Genomic DNA, 25971 nt, shown 5'->3' on the forward strand with positions numbered 1-25971 from the left:
AAAAAAAAAAGAAAGAAAGAAAATCAAGATTAATGCTGGTGTATGATACAGAAAGCAAAACATTTTATTTACAAGTACAATAAAACAGTGATGACATTGGATTGTTTTCTGATAGCATGAATTTATGGTATCATTGATGCTTTCATTTATGGCATTTATGTAGCTTCTTTCAATTAGTTAACAACACAAAATACACCAAATGTAAAATAAAGTGTGTTATTAAAAATAGGACTTATTTACCAAATAAAGTCACTCAATTTTGCCACATTTACATAAGCATTTTATAAAATGTATCAAACATGTATTATTTAATAAAAAAAAAATATATAAAATCTAATAACAAGATATTGTGTAGCCCCGCCCCTTTTCAGTGCTGCGCCTCGTGTTCTGTCTTCCGGTTTGTATTTCCACTGCGTTAAGGTAAGATCTTACGGATTTATGAATGAACCGTTCGTTTTAAAATCTTCCCAGTCTACTGACATTTGTTATGACATCTGCTTCAAAAATTACAATGCTCGTGGTAACTTTAGTTAACTACAATAAGTAAATCCACTTCAACGTCTAATTACTCTTCGACAGCGGTGCCTTAGAAATATACAGAGCAACCGCAAAAACGGAGGTTCAAACACAAAATTCTAAAGATGACTGCAGGCTTGTTTCTCTGGCACATACGGTCTATAAACTTAACTATAAACTCATCTTAATGTGAGTGATGCCCCTGGGTAAGTACCAAATAATGTTTTCACTGAAATTCATTGGCATTGACAATACATTTAAATTCGACAATGACATTTGCTATACATTTTTTAAAAACTTTTACTAAAGCAATTTTCAAAATTATTCTTGAGGTAGGAGGAACAGAATAGGCTTGTTCGACTTCATGCAGCGCTGCTAACTAACGGTGCGTTCCAAACGGGATATATCGCCCTCCGAAGGGCACTTCGGAGTGAAAATACTTATGGCCGCCATATTGAAGGGTCGTTCCAAACCGAAGTGCTCAAAACTGGCCACTTCAAAGGGCCCTTCGGAATGAAGGATTTCAAAGGGTACAACTGATGGACACTTCGGCCCCCCATGATCCTTTGCACAGGGAAGTTGCTTGATGTCACAGAATGGGAACAGGAGGTTAGGAGTTCGATTTTACCTATAAATGTATAGTATTTTTCTATACTACTGTAATATTTAAACGAGTTCGATTTGGTACATTATGGTCAAAACGACATTGTACTTCAACAAAAATACTTTACAGCTCCTTTTATCAGTCCATTTAAATGTTTAAAATACATAGATACAATATACATGGTGCGATAAACCTTAAATAAATAAATAAAGTAATGTTAAACAAAGGGTGCAGCTTGCAAAATCTATTCCTCCTTGATTGTCCTGTTAAGATGATGCAGATGTGCGTTCCAAAAGAAGAGTTTATTTTACCCCTACACCCTTCATCCCTTCGAAGCTCTCACTCCGGAGGGTAAACCCTTTGAAGGGATTAGGGCATAGGGATGAGCCCTTCCGAATGGAACGCAGGGTAAGATTGTCTGCAGCCTGACAAAAGCAATGCATTCTGGTTAGAAAATTTGTCCGACTTTGATCGGCACTGCAGCCGCCTTACGATCACATGTGCCATCAAAGTATTGTAAGAGCAAAACGAGACCAGCCGCCAAGGTCAGGAGCTGCAGTTGCTCAAAATAGTCTGCGAAAGCCTTGATGATGACAAGGATGACGTGTGTTGTTTTTTCTTAGACAAGTTCCTGTATTTATCCAATCTTGATATTGAATATCTGATTTTCAAAACATGGGAATTTCATCCACTTCTTCGGTTACAATCAACACAAAAATCGTGTGGTCTTCCATGGATAACGTTTGTTCTATGGAAAACACGGAGTGTCCGACCTGATGGCCGTCTCTGTATTCCTCCACCTCTTGCAACCGACAGATCTCGCCAGCCGGTGGCAGGCTAGTGTAGTTAATCTCAAACAAACCTAATATTTTTTTTAGCATGAGCTTAGATATGAGAGGTCATGTGACGTGACAGGTGATGACGCTCTCTGAACGCTTCGTTACATATGGGACACTTCAGCTTCTCGTCTCTGTGCCTCTGCTGCTCATCTGACACCGCCTTCTTGTGGTGGGACCTCATGTGTTGCACCAGGTCTGATGTCATATGGAAAGAAATATTACATTTAGCGCACCAGTTCTGCATAGGTAGACCAAGAGAAGATGGAGAGGGAGGCAGTAGCGACTGCAAAGGTGTAGTGTGCAGTTTCTGCAGCCGGGAGTTCTTGGGCCAAAGGTTTGTGCTGGGAAGAAGAGACAACTGTTTGGGAAGGTCCTTGTATAGCAAAGCAGAGCTCTGGAAGTTGAGTGGTAGAAAGCTGGGGAGGAAAGCTGACCAGTTGTCATTGGTAAGACTGGCTGACATCAGTGGGATATGGGGCGTGATGCGTGGAGGTTGTGTGAACGCGCTCTTCCTGCCCTTGTCATCTGGAACATCATACGACCCTCTAGTGGTGAACGCAGGCTTGGACGCTACAGTAATAGGTTTCAAATCCTGCCTGTCGGGGTCTGTTGTGCAGTTGTCATGGCTTTGTAGTGAGCTGCACTGAGAATATTGGCCCTTGCTGAAAGACTTTTTGCTGGTAGACGACCAGGAAGGTCTATTCACGGCATTAACACAAAACCTTTTCACAGATACCTTTTCATCTCCATGGGTGTCAAAAGATGATGGTTCGCCATCACTCTCATCTGTGTCTGATTCAAGAGAATGTCTTCTTTTAGTGCTCTTTGCATCTGCGGGTCGATTTTTCCTGCAATTCTCCACCTCTCGTGCCAAATTATGGAAGTCTGTGGTTGGTTTGCTACTGAGTGAATTAATTTCTGGGATGGTGAGTTTCTTCGAAAAACATGTAGGCTTCTTTATGCAGAAAAATCTCTGGTGTGCCAGTAAGGGGAATTCAAAGAGAAAACTTTGTTTGCATTCAGAGCAAATGAAACCTTAAAAAGAGAAAGACCGATAAAAAATCAATTTACATTCATTTCAATGAAACATTTAGGAATTAACAGTATGTGGTGACAAGTCATTGAATCGTTCATTTTACCATCTCTTTCAAAAACACTGATATATTCAAAAATTTAAAAAGTAGCTTATTAGTGAGTCATTCATGATTCATTCATGAACAAAACAAGTGACTGTCTTTATGAGTTAGTCACTGAATCATTCACTTAACCGATTTGTTCTAAAACACTGAAACACTACATTCAATATAATGCAGTTATATAAAATATAATGTATTCAAACCTTTTGTGTTCTTTTGCTCGGTGCTGAGACCAACCAGTTTGGCTATATCTCTCCCATACCAAGCTAAAAGCTCAGTGTTTTCAGGAATATCCTTTATGGCTCTGAAACATAGATGTCCTTTATTCATATATGCCTCTAGATTTTGTTCCTCTGCGTTTCTAGCCGACTGAATCATCTGCAGATATTCGCTGGGCGCGGATGGGTCAATCTGAACAATGCAAAAGAACATGTCCTTAAGATCTGATAAATTCATGCATTTATTATTTGTAATACCAATAAATTGCATTCAATTTATTTGCATAATTTATAATAGCCTATAGGGCAGATCAGTGCCACAGGGCTATATCTCAGTAACTTTAAGGTTTTCTTTCCAAATTGCAATTATACAAATCCTGATTTTCTCTATCAGTGGCTTTGTGCATTGGTTTAAAACTTAAGGGTACACTTAGTAACTTTTTTTTTTTTTCAAAATTAACAATGTAAATAATGAGTATCAATTCTTCTTCCAAAATGTGTTTTTGTCTTACCCTGATTCATGGTATTCTTATTATAAGTGTTTATACTTTAGACCTGACATTATGGTTTTCTTCGGAAATTTTGTATGTCACTTGCCTGTGTGTGTCTCATCATATTCGTTAATAGACAACATTTTCGACTTGAAGCTGTGCAGACTGACCAGTGTATTACATCAAAGTACCTCAAGAGCAATTAGAGAGCAGACGGCTCCATATTCTTTTGAATCACCCACGCAGTACTTTGATGTCATACACCATTCTGTCTGCTGTTCTAATCTATAAAATGTCGAAAATCTATAAAAACCAAAAATTCGAAAACACCTAATGCTACAACAGAAACTAACCCCTAACCCTACCCCACACCCTAACAGGCAGCTTTCGTGACCAATTATAAATATCATTCGGCATGTCCACTACCTTTCGGAATGCCCCTACCTTTCAGCATGCCCAAAAGTACCCACATTTGAAGAATGCTAAACCTCGAATCACCCATTAAAAAAAAGAAAAAAAAGGTCAAAGAGAGGCCAAAAACAAAACACAACAAAGCTTGTAATAAAACAAGAATCAACATTGTCTAGAAATGAGGGATTTGTTATGTTATAAAAACAACATTTTTAGGCATTTTTTTACTCAGGTGAGTGAGGTATTTTATTGAACAGATAACTTGCCCATATGTAGCTCTCTAACAGAGTTCATTGTAAAGCATTATCTATTGTGAAGGGTCATTTCAGTATGGGTTATTGTAGCGCTGTGCTGGAATTTATTTTCAAGGAAATACTGTGTCTATAAAGCTACAATAACGTCTTCAGCTAGTCAGCTTCAGATCCTTTCCATCTAAACTGGTTATATCTCTGGTTAAATGACTATATTATAGTCTTTTAATGTTTTATGTGCAATAGGATAATCTCTCTCTCTTTTTTACTTATGAGAAAGAACCATATTCATCTGCACAGTCACACAGAGCCGACACAACTAAAACAATATTCTTAATCAGAATATTTGAAACTAAACTTTCATATGATCATATATATTTTTTATAATAGCTTGGAAAACACTGCACTGACATACAGTACATTCAGACAAGAGCCAACTATTTAACAAAAGAAGATTTTAACTTAATGGTTGGTTTTTTAATAGTTTTTTCTTTTTCTTTTTTCAATTAATATCAGGTCAGAGGAAGTTGTCATGTGCTTTGTGGGTTTTTTTTTTTTTTATTATAATTTTTTATATGTAATTATTCCAAAAATACTTGTTTCATTGTTGATTCTAACAAAATATATAAAGTTCTCAAATGCAAAACAAGATGTTGAATGGACGGTATCTTTTTTCTATGCAATAATGGTGGAAATTTCATTAGATAACCAATACCTTAGGTATGTCCTATATATATATCCTACTGAAATAATTTTTCATCCTAAGAAATGTTCACTGTGTAAGAGCGTGACAAAGAGTGATTAAAGCGCGGAAATTACCTGGAGCACGTAGGCAGTAGCTCGTCTGTCCGAGCACTTAGAGGCGATGAACGCGATGCTGTCACTCAGGGAGGTGTGTGTTACAGCACAAGGACCCAGCACAGCTCCTGCAGGGATGGCTCGAGAGGTGATGATGCTGCTCAGCGCGTTTCTAATCCAGCGTTTAGCAGCCGCTGCGTCCAGCAGAAAACGCGCACTTTCCTCTGGACCCTGCGACAAGACTTTTAAAATCAAACTTTCTGTAGGCTATGTTTTTATAGAGTTTTTATTTTTATTATTATTATTATAAACGCATCTTACCATTTTAATCCACAGCACAGATAAAATCCTACTTTGAGTGTCTTAGAGTGAGTCCTGATCCCACTGGAAGCTCTGAGCGTTGATTCTTAAATTACAAGCGCAATCATTTATTTGCGGAAAACAATGAGAAGACTCCGCCCCGATTACTTCTGACCTCTGGTCCCTCTGCTCTGTGCTCTTATCCCTAATACGAGTCGTTCTGGGTCAGTGTGTGTGCCTGATCTTTTGCTCAAACGTCTAACATGACATCGCTGAGACGAGCTCATTATACTTGCATATTAACAGCAGTGCGCTCAAGCGTTAATGATAACTTATGACTGCAGGCTATTATTCGCATTCAGATACAGGCCGAGGTGCTCACTTTCTTTCTTTCTTTCTTTCTTTCTTTCTTTCTTTCTTTCTTTCTTTCTTTCTTTCTTTCTTTCCATTGAAAGCATCATGTATCTGCAGCAACACACATGCAGGCCTACACCATCCGCACAAATGATCCACTGTTTATTATTTGAGTCCAGCAAAACCACAGATTTTTTTATCTATTTGACAGGACTTCAAGATATTGTACTAAACAGTTCCCTCATGAAGAGAAGCAGCTCCGTAATCAGTTAATCTCAGTGAAGTCACACTGACAAGATGACGTCACGCCTTGTTGAGTTCTGGGTAACTTGTTTAGATGCCATACTGGGAGGAATATCAGATTTGTGCTGCCTTTCTGCTAGTGAGTTTAAGGCAGTATTTTGATTTTCTGTCATGATTGTGAAAAATGCCGCCACTGTAGGTCATTCTTGCTGCATCTAGAATAATCACAGAATTCACATCATTGTTCAGGGAAAAAAACTGGATAATGTAATGTAGTTTTTTCATCTTTAAAATTAAAAAACTACATTACATTATCCAGTTTTTCTGTATAATGTAATGTATACATGTAAAAACATCAAGGGAAGGAGGTTGAGGATGTGACGTGAAAACACCGGGTAGCAATTCTATTAATAATGTCACTGATTAAACCCACTGCCTATCACTTGATAAAATAATCACATTGCTAAGTGTTTTTGAAAGTTTTGTATTTTGTTTGGTTTAATAATTAACATTACCTCTGTGAGTATGACTCTCACTCGGCTTGTGAATTAGCAGAACTTGCATGCAGGCACCATAGAATTGTTCACAAGCTTCTAGAAATCTGATTTTGGTTGTGTCTGTGTCTGTCCACTGAATGTGTGTCCAACAATCTCTGATTCTCCTCCGTGGCCATGGGAAAGTAAGTATTTACAATGACAACAATAAAACCTCAGTGACATTTAAACATTTCCAACAAAGAAATGGATCGACCTCTGCCAGTTTTTTTTTTTTTTTTTGGACATTTCTACCATATGATGGCTGAAGCAGCAGCGAGTGCCCAGCGTGTGATACTGTTTTCATGGTAACCTGGTACATTTGGCATAGAATTCTAAAAAAAAACATCAAATGCAAACATCAAATATCGCAGTGCGATAAAATAGCTTCTCTTCCCTGCAAATGATACCATGAAGAATATGAACATTTACTTTCAAGGCAAAAAACAAAAGGAAAGCAGGTATCAGTATTAATTTCAGTATAAGTAGCAGAGGGCGATCCTCCCAAAATGGTGGCGCTACCCCAGCATGCAATGCAGCGTGATAGCTTCACATTCTCTATAGAGCTGGAATTTTCTCTCGAGCTCTGAGTGTAACTGCAGGAGGCAAAGGAAAGAATCAATACCGACGGTCGAGTGAAGTTTCTTCGCTCGGCATGTCTGTGTCCAATTCTTTGCGGGATTGTGTACACTAAACGCAATTCTTGCGAAGGACTTTGCGTGTCAGCTGCTTCCATTGTGCCGGTCAGTCCGGTCTCCGGCACGGACTGGCACCAGGTGTACACGTACAAACACCCTGGGGCGAGGGGCTCAAGCATGCTTGGGTTGGGTGTAACGGCACTAATGACCCCAGGGAAACATGTGAAGCCGGTACTAGTATTACTTGGCCCCCACTGCCAGGGTGTGGTGGGTGGGTGCAACAGGGGCCAAGTGGGTCCCGAACCCACTTGGGGTGTAGTGTGGTTGGTTAGACAGTGATTGAAAAAAGGAGGGTGGCATGGTTATTTTCTCTAATCAAATGACCTAGCTACTTTTTGTTGTTGATCACTATTAACACATACTATAAACCTTAAATGGTTAGTTCACCCAAAAATTAAAATTCTGTCATTAATTAAACACTCATCTTCAGAACACAAATTAAGATATTTATTGAAGAAATCCGAGAGGCATATGACTCGTCCATAGACAACACTTTCAAGGTCCAGAAAGGTACTAAAGACATTGTTAAAACAGTCCATGTGACTGCAGTGGTTCATCCTTAATTTTATGAATCTACGATAATACCTTTTGTGCGCAAAAACAAAACAAAAATTACGACTTTATTCAACAATATCTTCTCTTCTGTGTCATTTTCATTCATTGTTTATGTCCAGCGCTTCCGTTGTGCTGCTCACGTGATCAGCTTTGGCCAATACTGAGCCGACATTCGACGTAAACACGGAAGCCTTCACTGTGCTTACTGCGTCAGCTGCGTAAGGATAATGACAGGGCAGAGAAGAGATTGTTGAATAAAGTCATTATTTTTGTTTTGTTTTTACGCACAAAAAGTATTCTTGTCGCTTCATAAAATTAAGGTTGAACCACTGCAGCCATGTGGACTGTTTTCTTCAGTACATTTCTGGACCTTGAAAGTGGTGGTCATATTGCTGTCCATGGATGAGTGATATAACTTACCTCTCAGATTTCATCAAAAATAGCTTAATTTGTGTTCCAAAGATGAACGAAGGGTGTGGAACGACATGAGGGTGAGTAATTAATGACAGAAATTTCATTTTTGGGTGCCTATTCTTGCCAAAGGTCTTTCATTTCGTACGGTGCTCTCTAGTGTCTCAAAAGTATCCCTGCTCTTCTTAACTTGAACAGACGCATGCGCACTGAATCGTGTTCCTCCTGACAGCAAAGTAAACCGGACCCTCTTTGAATAAAATAGAAAACACTTTACGGAATGAAATTAATCTCGAGTGGAGGAAATGGATATTTGAAAACGGGAGAAAACGAATAACAATTCCTGAAGGCCGGAGCAGGAATGGCTTTTTAAAGAGTGGTTTATTCTTCTATGGTGAGCACGCGCTGTCATGCAAGAGTAAAATAACTGCGCGCTCCGTCCACGCGCGTCAACTGCATTTCTAGTACTGGATTTGATGTGTTCCCATAACAACGACGTGAGGTACAAGACAGGAATGAGAGGAGACAGCAATCATGCGACTTGGGTCTTCCAATTTTTCTGCATCTCTCTCCTGACTTCATTTGGGAAAGGAGATACTGGGTCTTGCCATGGAGCCTTTGATTTATATTTTGTGTTGGATCGGTGAGTTTGACAGCATGACTGTATATGTCTATATTCTTATAGGCTGTATGTTTATAAAACGTACAAGCACACACGCGCACCTCTCTTTCTCTCAGTGTGTGCTTGCCTATTTCAGATATTATCAACAGCGTACGTTTAATAACTCAAGTGAGCTCATTATTAGTCCTGGTATTTTTGGGTAGCCTATTCAGTTTATTTTCTTCTACAAAGTTCTCAGGAGCCCTTATATGGCCCTGTTTATCTTTTAAAGCACTCACTGTTCACCATAATTCTAGGTCAGGCAGTGTGTCTGACAACTGGCTGGAGATCTATAGATTTGTGGAACAACTTACTAATCGTTTTGTAAGGTAAGAAACGATCAGTTAAAATATTTTTAAGTTACTTTTTTAATAATCAACTAACAAACAACTAAAGCTATCAGATTGGGTTATAGAGTTTCAGCACTACCACACTTAAGTCTTGCCTGTTACAAACCACTTGTTTGAGTCTCAACCTCTTGCACATGTGTGGAACTAAATATAAACTTAATTTTAGATTACTATGTTTAACTTGAGTCCGTGTAAGATGTGTGTTTGGATTAGTGTGTGGTATGGTGACCTAGTTAATGCAAGTTTGGGCATGAGGGCACAATGGTCAACCTCAAATAGTGTCACAGTAGTAATTTACACCAATTACTGCACTACCAAATAGTTATGGTGTATATTAGAATATTTCAGAAAACAGATCTTTCTTAACCACCCATAGAGTATATTTGATTTTACAATTCATAATTGTTTCTGCTTTCTTTAGCCCGAAAATGAGGGTGTCCTTCATAGTGTTTTCCTCTAGTGCAGAAGTAGTGTTACCTCTCACTGGAGACAGGTGCGATTTCATTTAGTGAGTCATACTGTATTGTTAATATAAATCCTACTGTACCACAGATCAAAAGCGTAAAGCTGATGTTTTTCCTGGGCTTTTAGGGCAGCTATTGATAATGGTCTGCAAAAGTTGAGCGAGATCAGACCTGCTGGTGATACCTACATGCATGAGGGCTTTATAAAGGTAAATAGCTTATTCTCAAAAGCACATCTTTTTCTGTATGTTTGTCAAAGGTCATAACAAATAAAAACATTTTAGGCATCAGAACAAATGGCTACCCAGGGCGCAAGAGCTTCTAGCATCATAATTGCACTGACTGATGGGAAGCTGGAGGTCTATCTGCATGACCTTGCTGTGAAAGAGGTAAAGCAGCACAACACATATATGGAATATTTATGTTGCATAACCTATGGAAGCATTTGTTACATGAAAATTATTACATATTTGAAATGAGATAAAATCAGTCCCCCTTTTTTTGCAATACAATTGTAATTGTACTGCAAAATTGTACATTTTGGCGTTTTGCATTTAGATAAATATTATGCACATTATTTTTTTAAAAATAAAATATTAAATAATAAAGTATTTAATGAATTGCCTGTGTGCTTTCTCAGGCTGATCAGGCGAGGCAGTTTGGTGCACGGGTTTATTGTGTTGGCGTGAAGGACTTTGATGCAAACCAAGTAAGACTTTTCAACAGAGAGATGAAACCTGCTGTGGAATATACTATAAAAAAAAACTTAATATTAAATGCTATAAAATGTTAAAAACTAACACTAAATATAAGTGCTGTCAAATTGATTAATTGTGAAAAATCTAACAAAAAAGTTTGTAAATTTAGTATATAATATAAAACTTTTATGTTAGATGCGATTAATCGTGATTAATCGATTTAACAGCACTACTAAATATTAAAGACATACATTTTTCATCTATTGGATAATAAAACAAGTGAAAAATCCCATAGAAGTACACTGAAGGGGGGACCTGAGCAGAAACTTGGATGTGGACTCTTTTAACTTCACCTAGCAACCACCCAGAACAGCTACTAAATAGAAACAACCTTATAAACACTGAATATTTTAGCAACCACAAAGCAGCCTGGTGACCACCCAGCACCCCCTAGCTACCACATAGCAACATGCTAAAAAAACACTCAGAACACCTTAGCAACCACAAAACAACCTGGCAACCACCTAGAACACCATATCTACTCCATAGCAATGTGCTATAAACCACTCAGGACACCTTAGCAACCACATTATAGTTTGGCAAACACCCTAGCAATTGCATATCAATATGCTAAAAATTGGTGGAAACACCTCAGCAACACCTTGGCAACTACCCACACCACACATGGTGGTGCATTTCACAGCCAAGCAAAATTTTCATCAGAAAATGTAAAAATCTAGTTTCTGACATTCTCTTTTGTCTGAATCTATTGTAGTCCATCAGTTGTTGGTGTATCACTTATAATTGCTGTCATGGGAATGTTGTTGTCATGACGAAATTGTTTTTCTGTGTTTTTTTTATGTGCATTAGTAGCAGCATTAGTGTAACAGAGGGACCCTTTATATTGACTGTGGTGGATGTGCTTGTCCAGGCAGGATGATGCTGAGTGTAATTGGATTTTGCAAAGCACATATCCGGCTCATTTTACATTAGCAAGAAATTGATTCCGGCTTAGGAAATGGTAGCAAAATTGCTTCAAGAATGTGCAGCTACAGAGATATGTGATTCTGAAAAAAGCTCTTTTCTGACATGGTATGCCAGTTTTTAAATTGTGTGTGTTCTTAATCAGCTTGTAGATATTGCAGACAGCAAAGATCAAGTGTTTCCTGTTGTGGATGGATTTCATGCCCTCAAAAACATTGTAAATTCGGTGAGGTTTAGAATAAGTAACCAAAAATGACATTTATTACATGTGGTTTGTATGCTGCCTTCTAATTGAGTTGTATTTGCGTTTACAGATTTTAAAGAAATCCTGTGTAGAGATTTTTAACCTTGAGCCCTCCAGCATTTGCGTGAATGGTACGTCTAAAAAGGTCCATGTAAAAGATTTTATCCCTTTGAACTAGAGCTGCACAATTCTGGAAAAATAAATAAAGACCACTAATTCTAAATTCTAAATAAAGGCCAGTTGTTTCATTACTGGATGAATCAGTGTTTTTAAACAAATCTTTTGAAAGAATGATTCAATGACATATGTTTTGTAACAGTCACTTGTCGCCACCTACTGATGTAACGATGTAATGATACAATCTTGCATCTGTCACGCTACCGTAGACATACATTAGTGTTTATATCTGAACTGTAAACCTTTATCCCAGTACTTCTGTAATAATATGAATTATTCTAAGACAAAAATAATGATACTCTGTGGTTGAAAAGACTGTTTGTGAAGCTGTTTCATACATATACATGATAACTCCTTTCTCTGAATCAGTGGCAGTGCTGACCAGATTTGACTGTTCCTGTATAATTTTGTAAAGGTTTAATAGACACAGGCGAATCGTGATCATTTAAGAATAAAATTACGTGGGTGTTTGAATCAAGATCGTGATCTTTTAACAATTAATCGTACAGCTCATGATCATTGTGTTTTAGAATCGTTTAACATTGTTTTGAGAGGAAGGGGCTTCACACAGGGAAGAACCTCAGAGGGTGTGGTCTGCACATTATCTGTCAATCAACAGGATCCTTACAGTAAGCCATTTAATGCATTCCATCTATTATAAAAACAAAACAAGACGCCCTATCCACAAAGATACCCCATATAAAACAAGGCATATAATTCAGCTTCCCATTCAGCAAATGAATATGTGGTAAGCCACAATGCTATTTATTTATTTTTTGTTAGCAAGTGTGATCCCAAAATCTGCATGGCCTCGAGAGGCTCTTACTCTTTTTAGCCGATGGGGAAGTTGCACGCAGTTACATCCTTAAATAAGGCCATTGTGTTTCAGCCTGTATTTGGCATTTTACAGCAATCCCATGCTGCTCTCTCTTCCTTCTAGATGAGAGGGCGAGTATAGTGAAGGATAATTACGTGCTGTGTCCAGCTCCAGTGTTGACCGAGGTTGGACAGTAAGTGGCATTCGACCAGCTTCTGTTGGAGAACAGTGGCTCTCCATTCAGAGCTACAGCTGTTACAAGCCGACATGCAAAGGGAACGAGTTCATCATCTTTTCCTGGGGGTTTCTATCTCAGTTTCTGTTTATAGCTTAGCTAACAGACAACTGATAAGGAGCAGGCTAAGTGCAGGGCTGAAACAAAGCAGTGTGTGTGACTACAGCACATTTTTGTTTGCCAGCTAAGGAGAAATGCAAAATGACCCACCGTTTGCTTTTCATCATTGCCAAGTTTGTTTTGAACAAATGAATTCCCAAATTGAGCAACTTCATTTGTCTTGTTGTTTTAAAAAGAAGACTTTAGCACAGCGCTGTTTTCCTCACTGTATGACAAACTATGCTCCGCATTTGGCACTAAATCATGTACTTTCCCTCTCTCAACAGCTCAATCGATGTGCTCATTAGTCTGAATAATGGCCAGTCTTTCATTTCAAGTCCAATCACAATATATGCCAACACATGTGTAAGTACAATACATTTTTAAACAAACCAACTATAATAATACATAAATATCACAATGAACATTCGGGTTATAGGAAAAAGTGTGTGTGTATTTATATACAGTCAAACCAAAATTTATTCAGACACCTTGAACATTTCATTCATTAATACAGTTTATTCACTATAGTTAAAGAAAATTATAATAAAATATGACAAGATCTCAGAGTTAAACTGTGTCAGAAAAAAATTATCTTAATTATGTCAGATAACACTTAGGCAAAACATGGTCAGGTCAAAGTGTCTGAATAATTTTTGGTCCCAAATTTTTATCAGTTTTACTGGTAGTCCACTGTATGAAGAATTTTTGTGTATAATATGTCACAGTTTACTTTATTTTGCTATCCTCACTTACATAAATAAACTATAGTGTCCTGCACCCACTAGTAAAAATGTATCAAAAATGTCTGAATAATTTTTGGTTTTAAATATATATATATATATACTGATCTGGTACCATGAATGCAGAACAGGTACCAGTATTGAAAAGGCCTATTCACAGCAAATCTGAATCTTTGAAATGAAAATGTACAATGAAGATGTACAATAAGATTTTATACAAAAAGATTTTTACATTTTATAAAGAAAATGAGTTGAAAATCCTGCCACAACATTGCAAGAGCATTGCTATGCAGTTGCTCTGCCATTGCCAGGTGTTTTTTACTGGTCCAAGGGCACATTTTATCATTTGGCAGAAAAAAAAGCAAGTTGGCAGATGAAAAACTTAAGTTGCATGTTTATTTGCATCAGACTTAAATGTTTTTTTTTTTTACATAAACAACTGCCAAAGACAAGAGAACGGAATAATAAAAACTTAAAATATATAATATTTTCCCATGATTAATATTTCCATATAATCATTGTTTTAATATATATATTATACATTGTACCATTCATCTTTTTGTTTTCTCATAGTCTGATGGGATAGTGATGATCATTGTGATCCTGGTGCTGCTGGTGCTTGTGGGTTTAATTGTGCTCTGGTGGTTCTGGCCTCTCTGCTGCACTGTGGTGAACATGAGTTCTGTTCTTTTCCACACACTTTTGTATATTAATGAGATATTAATATTCATGAGGGCTGTTTTTCTCATCCTATGGCAGGTAATCAGGGATCCACCCCCATCTCGCCCTCCGCCTCCACGCCCAATACCTGTAGGTACATTGGGACTTGAAATATATTTGAATTAGCTGAACTGGAAATGTCTTGAAATGTTCGGTGTGATCTTATAGGAGCCTGAGATTGACCCTTTGCCGAAGAAGAAATGGCCTACAGTGGATGCATCGTATTATGGTGGCAGAGGGCCGGGAGGTATTACACGCATGGAGGTAACGCAACAATCCATTGCAATCCACTGACGGCAAAAACAAATGTTCTATGGATATACGCTAAAGCTTACAACATCCACAGGTTCGCTGGGGTGAAAAGGGCTCTACAGAGGAAGGGGCGCGGTTAGCAAAAGCCAAAAATGCTGTGGTCAAAATGCCAGAGGAGGAGTTTGAAGAGCCTGTAATAAGACCCCCACCCAGACCACCACCAATATATCAGGCCCCAGTCCCAGACAAATGGTACACTCCCATTAAAGTAAGTTTTCTGTCAACACATTGTCTTTTTGTTTTTGGATGATGTACAGTATGTATTGAGAAATGTTATAATGTGCTTATGTGTAATTTGAATTTGTAGAGTCGTTTTGATGCTGTGTTAGCATTGCTGCGTAGACAATACGACAGAGTTGCTATCATGAGACCTACAGCAAATGACAAGGTACAGCTGCCATCTTAAGCCTATGTGCTTTTTGTTTGCAAATCTGCATGTTACCAACAGAAGAACATTTGCTTTTGTTAATTAAATTATTGGATCAGCAAAGAAGGAACTTATTTTACATGTTTTGTACAGAAGAATCATTAAACAAAAAAATACTAGTCATTACTTGGCTTTATTCCAAAACCTTCCTAGTGAACTGAAATGGGCCATTTGGAATGCTCTACATGGGGAACAACACATTTTATATAGCGCTCCTCTTACAAAGACATCACCATAAGCCCTATTTGAACGGGACTAGTTTTCTAAATGATATTTGAGTTACAATTCACCTGACTTCTATGATTTCATGTACCGATTCGGACAGGACTAGCATCTTCATGTTTATTACAGAGGTGGGAGTGTGTGTTTTGTAGATGTTGGTGTTACAGAAGGTCATCTACTGTTCTTGAGTGCATCATGTATGGCGTATGTCTTTGAATTTATTATTATTGATATATCTTTAATTTATTATTAAAACACTATTCAAGTAAACTTCACATGAGTTTATAGAAGTAGCTGTTTATAATAAACCAACATACGTGAGCAGAAAAATAAAGACAAGTATCTTTCCTGACACTGATATTAAAAAAATGGGCAGTTTTTGCAGTTTCAGTGATTTGGCGCTATTTATTAATTTTATCATTTTATTTTGTTGTCATATATCATCCATATTGAAATGAAAGCTTGCAAAATATTGATGTGCAAAAAGCAGCTCAGGTAGATCAAAAACACATTATAAGAAGTGTTAGGGTAATACAATACCAGCAATTACAGACATTCGCATTTGGATGGGATTAGATTTCCCAGAGGACTGTGGAGTTTACCGAAAAACAGTAGGTAATTTGCCCTGGAATTTTCACTGAGGTTGGGAGAGAAACACACAGACATGGCAGATTTGGACAGGATTAAAATCACAAAGTACAATTGTGAAAAATGAATTTCTCTAACGTCCTCCTCCATGAAAACTAGTCCCGACTGAATAGAACTATAGACTCAATTCTCAATTGATTCCAACAGAATTCGTCATTAGCATGTAGCTAAGCTAACAGCACGATACCAAGCATAAAAACACATAATATTTAAAACACAAACTTTACGTTTTAATTTGATTGAACTTTTTTTTGTTGATACTTTGCAGTATTTTGAACAAATTATATGATATACACTACCGCTCAAAAGTTTGGGATCGGTACGATTTTTAATGTTTTTAAAAGAAGTTTCGTCTGCTCACCAAGGCTTAATTTATTTAATTAAAATACAGTAAAAACAGTAATAATGTGAAAAATTATTACAATTTAAAATAACTATTTTCTATTTGAATATATTTTACAAAGTAATTTATTCTCATGTTGGCAAAGCTGAATTTTCATCATCATTACTCCAGTCTTCAGTGTCACATGATCCTTCAGAAATCATTCTAATATGATGATAATTTTTTTTCAGGATTCCTTGATGAATAGAAAGTTCAAAAGAACAGCATTTATCTGAAATACAAAGCTTTTGTAACATTTTACACTACCGTTCAAAGGTTTGGGGTCAGTTAGAATTTTTATTTTTATTTTTTTTAAAAGAAATTAAAGAAATGAATACTTTTATTCAGCAAGGATGCATTAAATCAATGAAAAGTGGCAGTAAAGACATTTATAATGTTACAAAAGATTAGATTTCAGATGAACACTGTTCTTTTGAACTTTCTATTCATCAAAGAATCCTGAAAAAAAAAATATTGTACACAAATATTTTGTACAATTGTAAACAATAAATGTTTCTTGAGCAGCAAATTGACATATTAGAGTGATTTCTGAAGGATCATGTGACACTGAAGACTGGAGTAACGATGCTGAAAATTCAGCTTTGCCAACACAAGAATAAATTACATTTTTAAATATTTTCAAATAGAAAACCGTAATTTTAAATTGTAATAATATTTCGCAATATTACTGTTTTTACTGTATTTATAATTAAGTAAATGCACCCTTGGTGAGCAGACAAAACTTATTTTAAAAACATTAAAAATCTTATCGATCCACAACTTTTGAACGGTAGTGTATTTTAAGGGTCATTTCTCTTAAATTATTATTTTTTTTCTCTGAGCTTATCTGAATGCTTTATGGTATTGCTCTTCTTGTTAAGCATTCTATGATTTGCTAAAAGAAGGTATCATAATGTTTCTGCCTACCTTTTGGAACATGAACCTATGATGCCTTAAAAAGCTGCTTACTGTATGTACAGTAGCTCACTAGGCTTTGGAACAGCCATTATGTTGCTCAAGCCGCTTAGTTCAGTCCCTCATTTGGGCAGCTGAAAAGGCTCATTAGCACTAATAAGCTGCACAAACGAGGCTGACAGTGCTGTCACAGACAGACCAGATCACACACGCAAACGCACTCTCGTCTTTTATCTCATTATGGTGCTCCGACTGGTCATGAACTGACCCTCAAACACACACTCATCAGAGGAGTCGTCAGTATTACAATCATTAGGTAGGTCTAACTGTCAGAGTTCAGGCTGTCACTGATTCGGCCCTCGTCTGACACTTCACTGCCGAGAGTGACCTCTGACCTCTCGCTGATTTCACTGTCACACTTAGTTTGAGTTTAACTGGATGTCCTTCTAGGGCACAATGTGAATATTGTTCAACTGTTTGACTGTGGGCATCAGTATATCTTTGCATGAATAGACTCATGTAAAACAGTTTTTCTTAAAAGACAAGAAAGAAAAATAAGATTTAAAAACAAAATAAGATAAAAACAATGATTATATAAATATTATATATAAATATATATAAATAGAAATATTAATGATGGGAAAATATTATCTATTTTAAAATTTTCTCATTCCGTTCTCTTGTCTTTGGCAGTTGTTTATGTAAAAAAAAAAAAAAAAAAAAAAAAACTTAAGTCTGATGCAAATAAAGCATTCAACTTAAGTTTTTCATCTGCCAACTTGCTTTTTTTTCTGCCAAATGATAAAATGTGCCCTTGGACCAGTAAAAAACACCTGGCAATGGCATAGCAACTGCATAGCAATGCTCTTGCAATGTTGTGGCAGGATTTTCAACTCATTTTCTTTATAAAATGTAAAAATCTTTTTGTATAAAATCTTATTGTACATCTTCATTGTACATTTTCATTTCAAAGATTCAGCTTTGCTGTGAATAGGCCTTAATTTTCGATACTGGTACCTGTTCTGCACTCATGGTACCAGATCTGTCCAAACAGGGTTTGTCAAACATTAGTTTTGCTTGATCAACCTGCCTGACCTCCATCATTGCTGCTTCCTTACCACCAATTAAAATCAAATCTCTCTCAATTACTTCAAATTATCGCAGATGTCAGTGTGACAAAAATATTGTCAAAACAATTATTTTTTTACCATATGAGGTGCATTTAAAAAATCCATTATGGATGATTTAGCATCAGTAGGGTTAATGTGATATATAGTCAGTGAATGGTGGAAGAAAGATCTTTCACCAGTCTCAAAATGAGGGCATAGCTTGTAACATGAGGCAGAGACATTAAGAGATTTGATTTGTCATATTTCACATTGATAAGAGATAATGGGGTAAAGAGATGGTAGAGATGAGTGTGACTGAAAGAGGGGGTGGTGGGATAGTTGGTCCTCCATACTGCCTATCTGTAATGTGTAACAACCTGCTTTAGTTGTTTTTTTTGTCTTTCAGGGGCGCTGCATCAAATTCACCCGGGTTCAGAGTCATTGACCAAACACACTTTAAAGTGAGTTCTGATCAATTTTAAGATACTACTTTGGAAAGCCTACAAATTTTGATGTACCTAGACCTACAGTCAAACCAAAATTTATTCAGACACCTTGAACATTTCATTCATTAATACAGTTTATTCGCTATAGTTTTAAAAAAATGGTAATAAAATATGACAAGATCTCAGAGTTAAACTGTCGGGAAAAAAATAATATTAATTATGTTGGATAACACTTATGTCAAAGTGTCTGAATAATTTTTGGTTCCAAATTTGTATCAATTTTACTGGTAGTCCACTGTATGAAGAATTTTTGGGTATAATATGTCACAGTTTACTTTATTTTGCTATCCTCACTTACATAAATAAACTATAGTGTCCTGCACCCACTAGTAAAAATATATCAAAAATATCTAAAATGTCTGAATAATTTTTGGTTTGACTGTATGTGTTCAAATGTTACTTTTCAGACACATTCAGACAACTTGGATTGGGGAATCCACACCGTATGGATACAGTGTGCAAAGCTGTACTTCTGAATTAAAACTTTTGGATTTTAATTCTTACATGTATAAATCTATCCTGCTGTTTTTTCTGCATGTCTTTGTATGTGGTTGAATTTACTGCTTTTATAACACTTATTTTTTTTAAGATTTTCTAGGTACAAATCAATACAGTGCCTTCTTGCAAGTGTATTATGAATGGGTTTGTAAAGGAAAGAAATGTAAATTATTATTTTCCATTATTATTAGCAAAGGTGTTCATTTTCCAGTTAATTAGTAGAGATGTATATTTAAATATTTGTTCTTATTTTTTTATTTATAATTCGATTTAATCAATTACATGAGTGATAATATTTGTTAATGATGTAAATGGCATTTAGAATGCTTTCAAATAAATTATAATACAGTTCACTTGTGAGTGTGATTTATGATGTAATAATAAATGATTTATGATGAAATGTAAAAGCTTGTAGTACCTTAAAAATAAAATATAAATGGTTAATTTATGTGTTGACAGTGCACACTGAATTCTTGACGTTATCATTACTCAAATGTTCTGAGAGAATATGGGAATTAATCAGGGATTAATCTGAAGCACAATCAACAGACTGTTTAATGTTTGATTATAGCATGTTAGAATGTCTGGATATTCCAAATGATAATCCTAATCTTTTATATTATGAGAGATTATTTTGGCGAAAAGTAAAACGGTGATTGAGAAGCAGTACATGTTATTTAAATATTTAAAATTTAAATACGGACTACATAACGAAATAAGTCTGATTTAAATCACTGTCATGAACACAATAGCTAAAAGTATCATTTTATAACAAATGTAGCCTATTGTTTTGTTTTTTTTTGTTTTGTACTTGGACAGCAATACTTGGACCAATACAATTGGTATATACATATATATATATAATGGATTTATATATGGATGGCTATATATATGGATTTCACATTTATAATTGTACGTGATCAAAAGACGCTACATTTTTGTTTTGAGTGAGACTAAATTCGTTTTTATCTACATTTAAACATAATATTTATAACAATATAACATTTAAGAGACTTTTATGTAAAACCTTTTTAAATTGTTTCATTACTTTGCATACTTTCCCGTAAAATAAAACCATTTATGAAGCGAGAGTGACTTGCGTCGCATTGTGCGTCTGTCGCAGGATTTCAATGTCACACATTCGTTTCTTTAGCTTTTAGCTGGACGGCTAGTCGCCGGTTATCAACATGAAGCTCATATTCTATTATTAAACAGAAATTAACGAATATATAGGGCTGAATGGGATAGACGGCAGGCCTTTACGTGGAGGTGAGAGGTTTACAGTAATTACACTGAGATCTAATGGATTTAAAAGCCTAATGTAATCCTCATTGAAGCACAGTTGTTAGCCTGCAGCAGCTCACGGCACAAACAAAACATTTATGCATGTTCGATATTTGAGTAATTAAAGTATAAAATAAACGGGAATGTATTGCTTGTTTGGTTGTGTTAATGATATATTAGCTTTCAGGAAAAATAGAGACTTGAATTTTATTGTTATCTTAGTAGCAAAAATAAATAAGATATGCAAAGAGGAAGTGATTTAGCATTCATTTGTCTCCGTGTAAATTCTTAACAGCTGTCTTGCTGAGCTGCTTTTTGTTTTGCTCTTCAAAGATGCTGCACCGTTTTCAGTCTGCGTTTTGTGTGTTATTTAAACTGAGACACAGCTATATTAACTTTCCAAGTTGCAAGCAGGGTCTGTAATCGATCTGCCTTGTTCCTTCAGCCACTTGAACCAAGATGCCTCAGAACACCCTCAAAAGCACTCATTACATCGAGCTGGGCAGCTACCAGTACTGGCCTGTGCTTGTGCCCAGAGGGATCCGCTTGTACACCTATGAACAGATCCCAGTGTTTCTGAAGGAGAATCCATACATCACAGATGGATACAGAGCACACCTGCCATCAAAACTGTGCCTCAAAAGGTGCGTTTCTTTCCCTGTTGAAACACTGGATGTGTTGCTGCTCCTTTATTCATTATTACTCATATCCCACAGTATATTCATTCTGTCCAATGAGACGGTGAACATCTGGAGTCATCTGCTTGGGTTCCTGCTGTTCTTCTCGCTGGGAGTAAACGATATGGCCACAGTCCTGCCGTCTTCAGGGGCGTCACGAGAGGACTATGTGATTTATTCAATAGGACTGTTTTGTTTTCAGGTAAAATTGTAACTATACTTCATATTTTTATAAAGTACATAGAATGCACAAGAACAAATACACTTTTTTTAATTTATGGGTATTATTCTATGGTTAGGTTTGCATGCTGTGCTCTGTGGGCTACCACTTGTTCTGTTGTCATCGCTCGGAGAAGACGTGTCGCCGCTGGCTTGCTCTGGACTACGCTGGAATATCCGTGGGAATTTTGGGATGTTATGTGCCTGGAGTCTTCTATGCCTTCTACTGCAACAGTGTATGGCATGTATTTTAAATGAGTGGCCTTCAAGCCTGATGATGCATGGTTTCTTTTTTCCAACTTTGATTTAATTTTATTATATAAATTATAAATGTATTATTATTTTCATTATTTATATATATATATATATATATATTATATATTTTATATATATATATATATATATATATGAGAGAGATAGATAGATAGATGTACAATATATTTTACATAAAGTCACAATGAAATGGAAGTAAAATTCCTTCCATTTTCTTCCATATTGACATATTTTGGATTGAAACTGATTATTGAAAAAAAAAAAAAAAAGGTAGGGCGATACAGAGGAACATGAGCTTCACCTGAAGGTCCAGTTATGACATTCTGATTAAACATTACAACGTCAAAAAAAAACAAAAAAAAAAAAAAAAACAAATGCACAGAAGAATTGTTATAAGATTTATAGCATGCATTAAGAAAATAGATAATTTTTCATTCAGATTTTTCATTTCATGCTGACTTTAAGACCTTAAAGAAAAATTCAAACCCTTTTTAGATGCTTAGATGCGTGTTGTGTAAATCCCCCCTAAATTGTCAAAAAAAAAAAATAATACATTTTTTTAACATTCACTCACAAATATTTTTCGTTCCCTCAAGAAACTTTGCATTTGTTCGCAAAACTTTTGAGTTCTTTGCAAGCGAACAAATATTATTTGAAATATTATTTTTATTTATTATTTTTTACACCATGTCCCTTTAGGGGCTCCGTAGTTATCTGATTAATTTAAGTACAAATGTAGATTTGAGTAATGATTGACTCTTTGATATCCCCTATGGTTATAACAACACGTGATGTTTGTTTCAGTTTTGGAGGCAGGTGTACCTGCTGACGGTGCTGGCTCTCATCCTGGCTGTGTTTGCAGCTCAAATTCATCCGCTCTACCTCACACAGCAGTGGAAGAAACTGCGCTCTGTTATGTTCTGCTCTGTGGCCGGATACGGCATTATCCCAGCCTGCCACTGGGTCTGGATCAACGGAGGATTTGACTCTGAAATCGTAAAGGTGATATATTTGCTTGTCATGTATTGGAGACACTATTAGGTGGAAACACTATCACCTTGTTCTATAATTAATTTAAATGTTTACATCACTTGATTCATGAAAGCACTTCCTCTCTTTACAGGTGTTTTTTCCTCGAGTCATGATCATGTATGTGATCGCTGCCTCAGCGTTCCTTTTCTACGTCAGTAAAATCCCAGAACGATACTTCCCAGGTTATTTTTTCTGTTAAATTCCTGTAAATAATTATAGTAATCTAATCAAACCAAATCATGACCACATTAGTCAAGAAACACATTGAAAATAGAGCTAATAATTACACAGCTGTTTGTTTTCTGTCCTCACAGGCCAGCTGAACTATCTTGGTGCCAGTCACCAGCTCTGGCATGTGCTGGTGGTGGTCATGTTCTACTGGTGGCACCAGACCGCTGTGTACATCATGAACTACAGACACAGTCAGCCCTGCAGCAGCGGTTAAACATGGCTATAAAATTATCAGAGCCATTTTGTTTGGCATTATTTTAAGTTGTGCTAACAGAATCGAACAATGAAACTTTACCTCTCATTTGCCTTTGAACACCGTACCGTAGGGTTACGTGCAATGAATATCATGTTTCGTGCAATCAGTTAGGTTTAAGAAGAAATGTTTCATACACATTCTCTGCTGGATATACACTGTCCTTGTCTGTTACTTTATGTATTTTGATTTCTATTGAGCCTTTTGCCCATGGTATCATCGGGGTTGGGAAACTGTACATGCTGTTAATATGTTGCCTCACTTTTCTGGAATGTCCATAATTTAAATGACCTTAACCGTCACTGTTTTGTGACTGATAAATGGTATGTTAAGACTTTAAGATACTGTAATTGTTACTTTTTACAACTTCTTTGGTAAAGGGAGTTGTTTTGCTGTATTAAACGCACAGAGTTCATGTAGCCTATATAGTAGCACTAGACACTGGGAATTTAAATGACCAAGCATCTTAAGTAGGCTACTTTATGTGAACAATGGGCCAAAATCACTATACTTGCACTGAATTGATTATGAATGTTACAGAACTACAGAACCTTTTGTTGTGACTTTATCCTCTTACACTCCTCATCCGTTTTTTAAATTCTGTTAGCTGTTTGATTTTCCTTTTTTTTTTTTTTTTTTTTTTTTGGAAATAAATTGCCTGAATGAATATCTTAATGATGAAACGGCATGAAAATCATTGCTTGTTCCTGTTGTGTATTTCAGTCACAATATATAAAGTAAATCCGTCGAGTTTACTCATTGCTAGTCGTTATTTCCGGTTCACTAATTTGATTGGCAGGTTTTCTACTTTGCCTTCATGTGAGGCTATTTTTGTTGGCGTAATAAGAGTAAACAAATATGTTGTCATTTTGCCTCTGAACTTATAGTTATTACATTTTATCTTACTTAATGAACTGTAAATTAAAACTGCTGTGTCATTGTCGCAATGTGCTGACCTGACGGGAATGAGTCCTTCGCGAATCGATGATAAAAATTCCAATTCTTCGTTATGATGTGATTGAATTAACGTATCCCGTGGTCTCATTCCGTGCACATGTGCATGTTTTTATAAAATATATTTCATTTAAATATTATAAAATGTAATACAAGACATATAAACATATTTCCAGTAGACTACGATTAAACTCATATTTCTGACATGTTCTACTATACAAGTAACATTTTGTACCATAAGTAAAATCTTTGGTTCACTCCAAAAAAATCCACTTGTAATTCAGACATCGCCCAGAAGTCGGAACTATTCAGTTGAACTCACGAAGGAATCGGTAACAACCAGAGCCGTGGTAACAACCACTAAAGCTGAAAACAGTTAACAGGCTCTTCCGGGTTACTGAAGTCTGCAGCGCTAACGTTACACGGTTGCTAGGAACGGTTTTTCCTCGTCAGAGTTTTGCCTTTGGTGAGCTAATAAAATATTTAAAAGAAGTCAGATTTTGTGTAGTTATTTAATCATGTCATCATGTATCGTGGACTCGCTCTCTCGTTTAATACAAAAAGCAGCTGCTGGCATTTTGCGATTATTTTGTTCACTGTATGATTAAGATAAACAGGTACGATTTTAAATCAATTTAATCTCAGATCAGTATCTCTTATCCCTATAATTATTTATGTACCTGATTGTTATCGACAAAATTTGAATACTTTTTAATATTTTATTAGCTCACCAAAGGCAAAACATCCACAAGGAAAACTGTTTTCAGCGGTTGTTATCGGGAAATAACATACCGCCGGATGGCACCATTGACCAATCAGAATCAAGTATTCCACACAGCTGTGTAATAATCTGAAATAACAACCGGCTGGATGTACATTATCCCTTACTTAAAGAAATATATTGTAATCCTTCAGAACAATTACTGTACTGACTTGAAAGTTGACCTTGTACTTGTGGCCTGGTGTGTCTTTAATCTTTTGATAGTATCATCAAATGTCTTGCATGGAGGTTTGACATAATAAAAGAGGGCTGAATTGTATTCTTAAATCTGTTGTAATCCGAGTGTTTTGTCCTACTCTAGTGGCATTAGGGATTTTCCAGGGCATTGTTCTTTTGCTGTCTGAAGACTAATTGAAAAAAGAGATTGTGGTTTAGGTCAGCGTTTACTAAAGTAACAGATTATGAACAGTAATGAAGATAATCTCTGAGTTTTCACTTCTGACTGCAGACTGTACACATGCTCATGTTAATTGAACATTATATCCGATGAATTGCAATAAAAGACTGAATTATGGTAGGCCTATGTAAAAATCAGTTTTCAACACATTAGCATATTTACTGCTCATGCTATTGTATCTTGCTTTATCTCCAAATGTAATATTAGCACTCATGTAAACTATATCTCATGAGAATGATTTTTCCTGACAAAAACACTTCTGGGCCGCCAATCATTTCACAATCTGTCATTCTGACCTCAC

At 36.2% G+C, this 25971-nt stretch overlaps 3 protein-coding genes across 5 annotated transcripts; 2 read left to right on the forward strand and 1 right to left on the reverse strand.

Moving 5' to 3' along the window:
• Positions 1 to 2005: 2005 nt before the first annotated feature.
• prdm8a (PR/SET domain 8a) lies at positions 2006 to 7511 on the reverse strand. The gene is made up of 4 exons (XM_067397157.1): positions 7320 to 7511; positions 5286 to 5495; positions 3299 to 3506; positions 2006 to 2994 (listed from the first exon to the last, which is right to left on the reverse strand). Exons 1-4 carry the CDS (start codon positions 7509 to 7511, stop codon positions 2006 to 2008), a joined length of 1599 nt encoding a protein of 532 aa, XP_067253258.1.
• A 1057-nt stretch (positions 7512 to 8568) lies between these two features.
• Positions 8569 to 19978, forward strand: antxr2b (ANTXR cell adhesion molecule 2b). 2 transcript variants are annotated; one of them, XM_067395658.1, is made up of 18 exons: positions 8569 to 9001; positions 9277 to 9348; positions 9791 to 9862; positions 9961 to 10042; positions 10118 to 10222; positions 10474 to 10542; positions 11661 to 11741; positions 11830 to 11890; positions 12467 to 12565; positions 12877 to 12946; positions 13375 to 13453; positions 14404 to 14499; positions 14590 to 14640; positions 14719 to 14814; positions 14897 to 15070; positions 15170 to 15250; positions 18972 to 19026; positions 19479 to 19978. In XM_067395658.1, the coding sequence occupies exons 1-17, from the start codon at positions 8835 to 8837 to the stop codon at positions 19008 to 19010; spliced, it is 1494 nt and encodes a 497-aa protein (XP_067251759.1). In that variant the 5' UTR covers positions 8569 to 8834; the 3' UTR covers positions 19011 to 19026; positions 19479 to 19978. The 2 variants fall into 2 exon arrangements, with proteins under 2 accessions (XP_067251759.1, XP_067251760.1); XM_067395659.1 differs by lacking the exon at positions 9277 to 9348.
• Positions 19979 to 20695: 717 nt separating this feature from the next.
• paqr3b (progestin and adipoQ receptor family member IIIb) lies at positions 20696 to 25514 on the forward strand. Of its 2 annotated transcripts, none has more exons than XM_067395660.1 (7): positions 20696 to 20838; positions 21299 to 21497; positions 21570 to 21732; positions 21830 to 21985; positions 22827 to 23024; positions 23146 to 23236; positions 23369 to 25514. In XM_067395660.1, the coding sequence occupies exons 2-7, from the start codon at positions 21313 to 21315 to the stop codon at positions 23497 to 23499; spliced, it is 924 nt and encodes a 307-aa protein (XP_067251761.1). In that variant the 5' UTR covers positions 20696 to 20838; positions 21299 to 21312; the 3' UTR covers positions 23500 to 25514. The 2 variants fall into 2 exon arrangements, with proteins under 2 accessions (XP_067251761.1, XP_067251762.1); XM_067395661.1 differs by having other exon boundaries at positions 23146 to 23205; positions 23369 to 23510.
• The last annotated feature ends 457 nt before the right edge of the window (positions 25515 to 25971 follow it).

Source organism: Chanodichthys erythropterus, chromosome 10 (genome assembly GCF_024489055.1).
Source record: "Chanodichthys erythropterus isolate Z2021 chromosome 10, ASM2448905v1, whole genome shotgun sequence".
Taxonomy (NCBI): Eukaryota; Metazoa; Chordata; class Actinopteri; order Cypriniformes; family Xenocyprididae; genus Chanodichthys; species Chanodichthys erythropterus.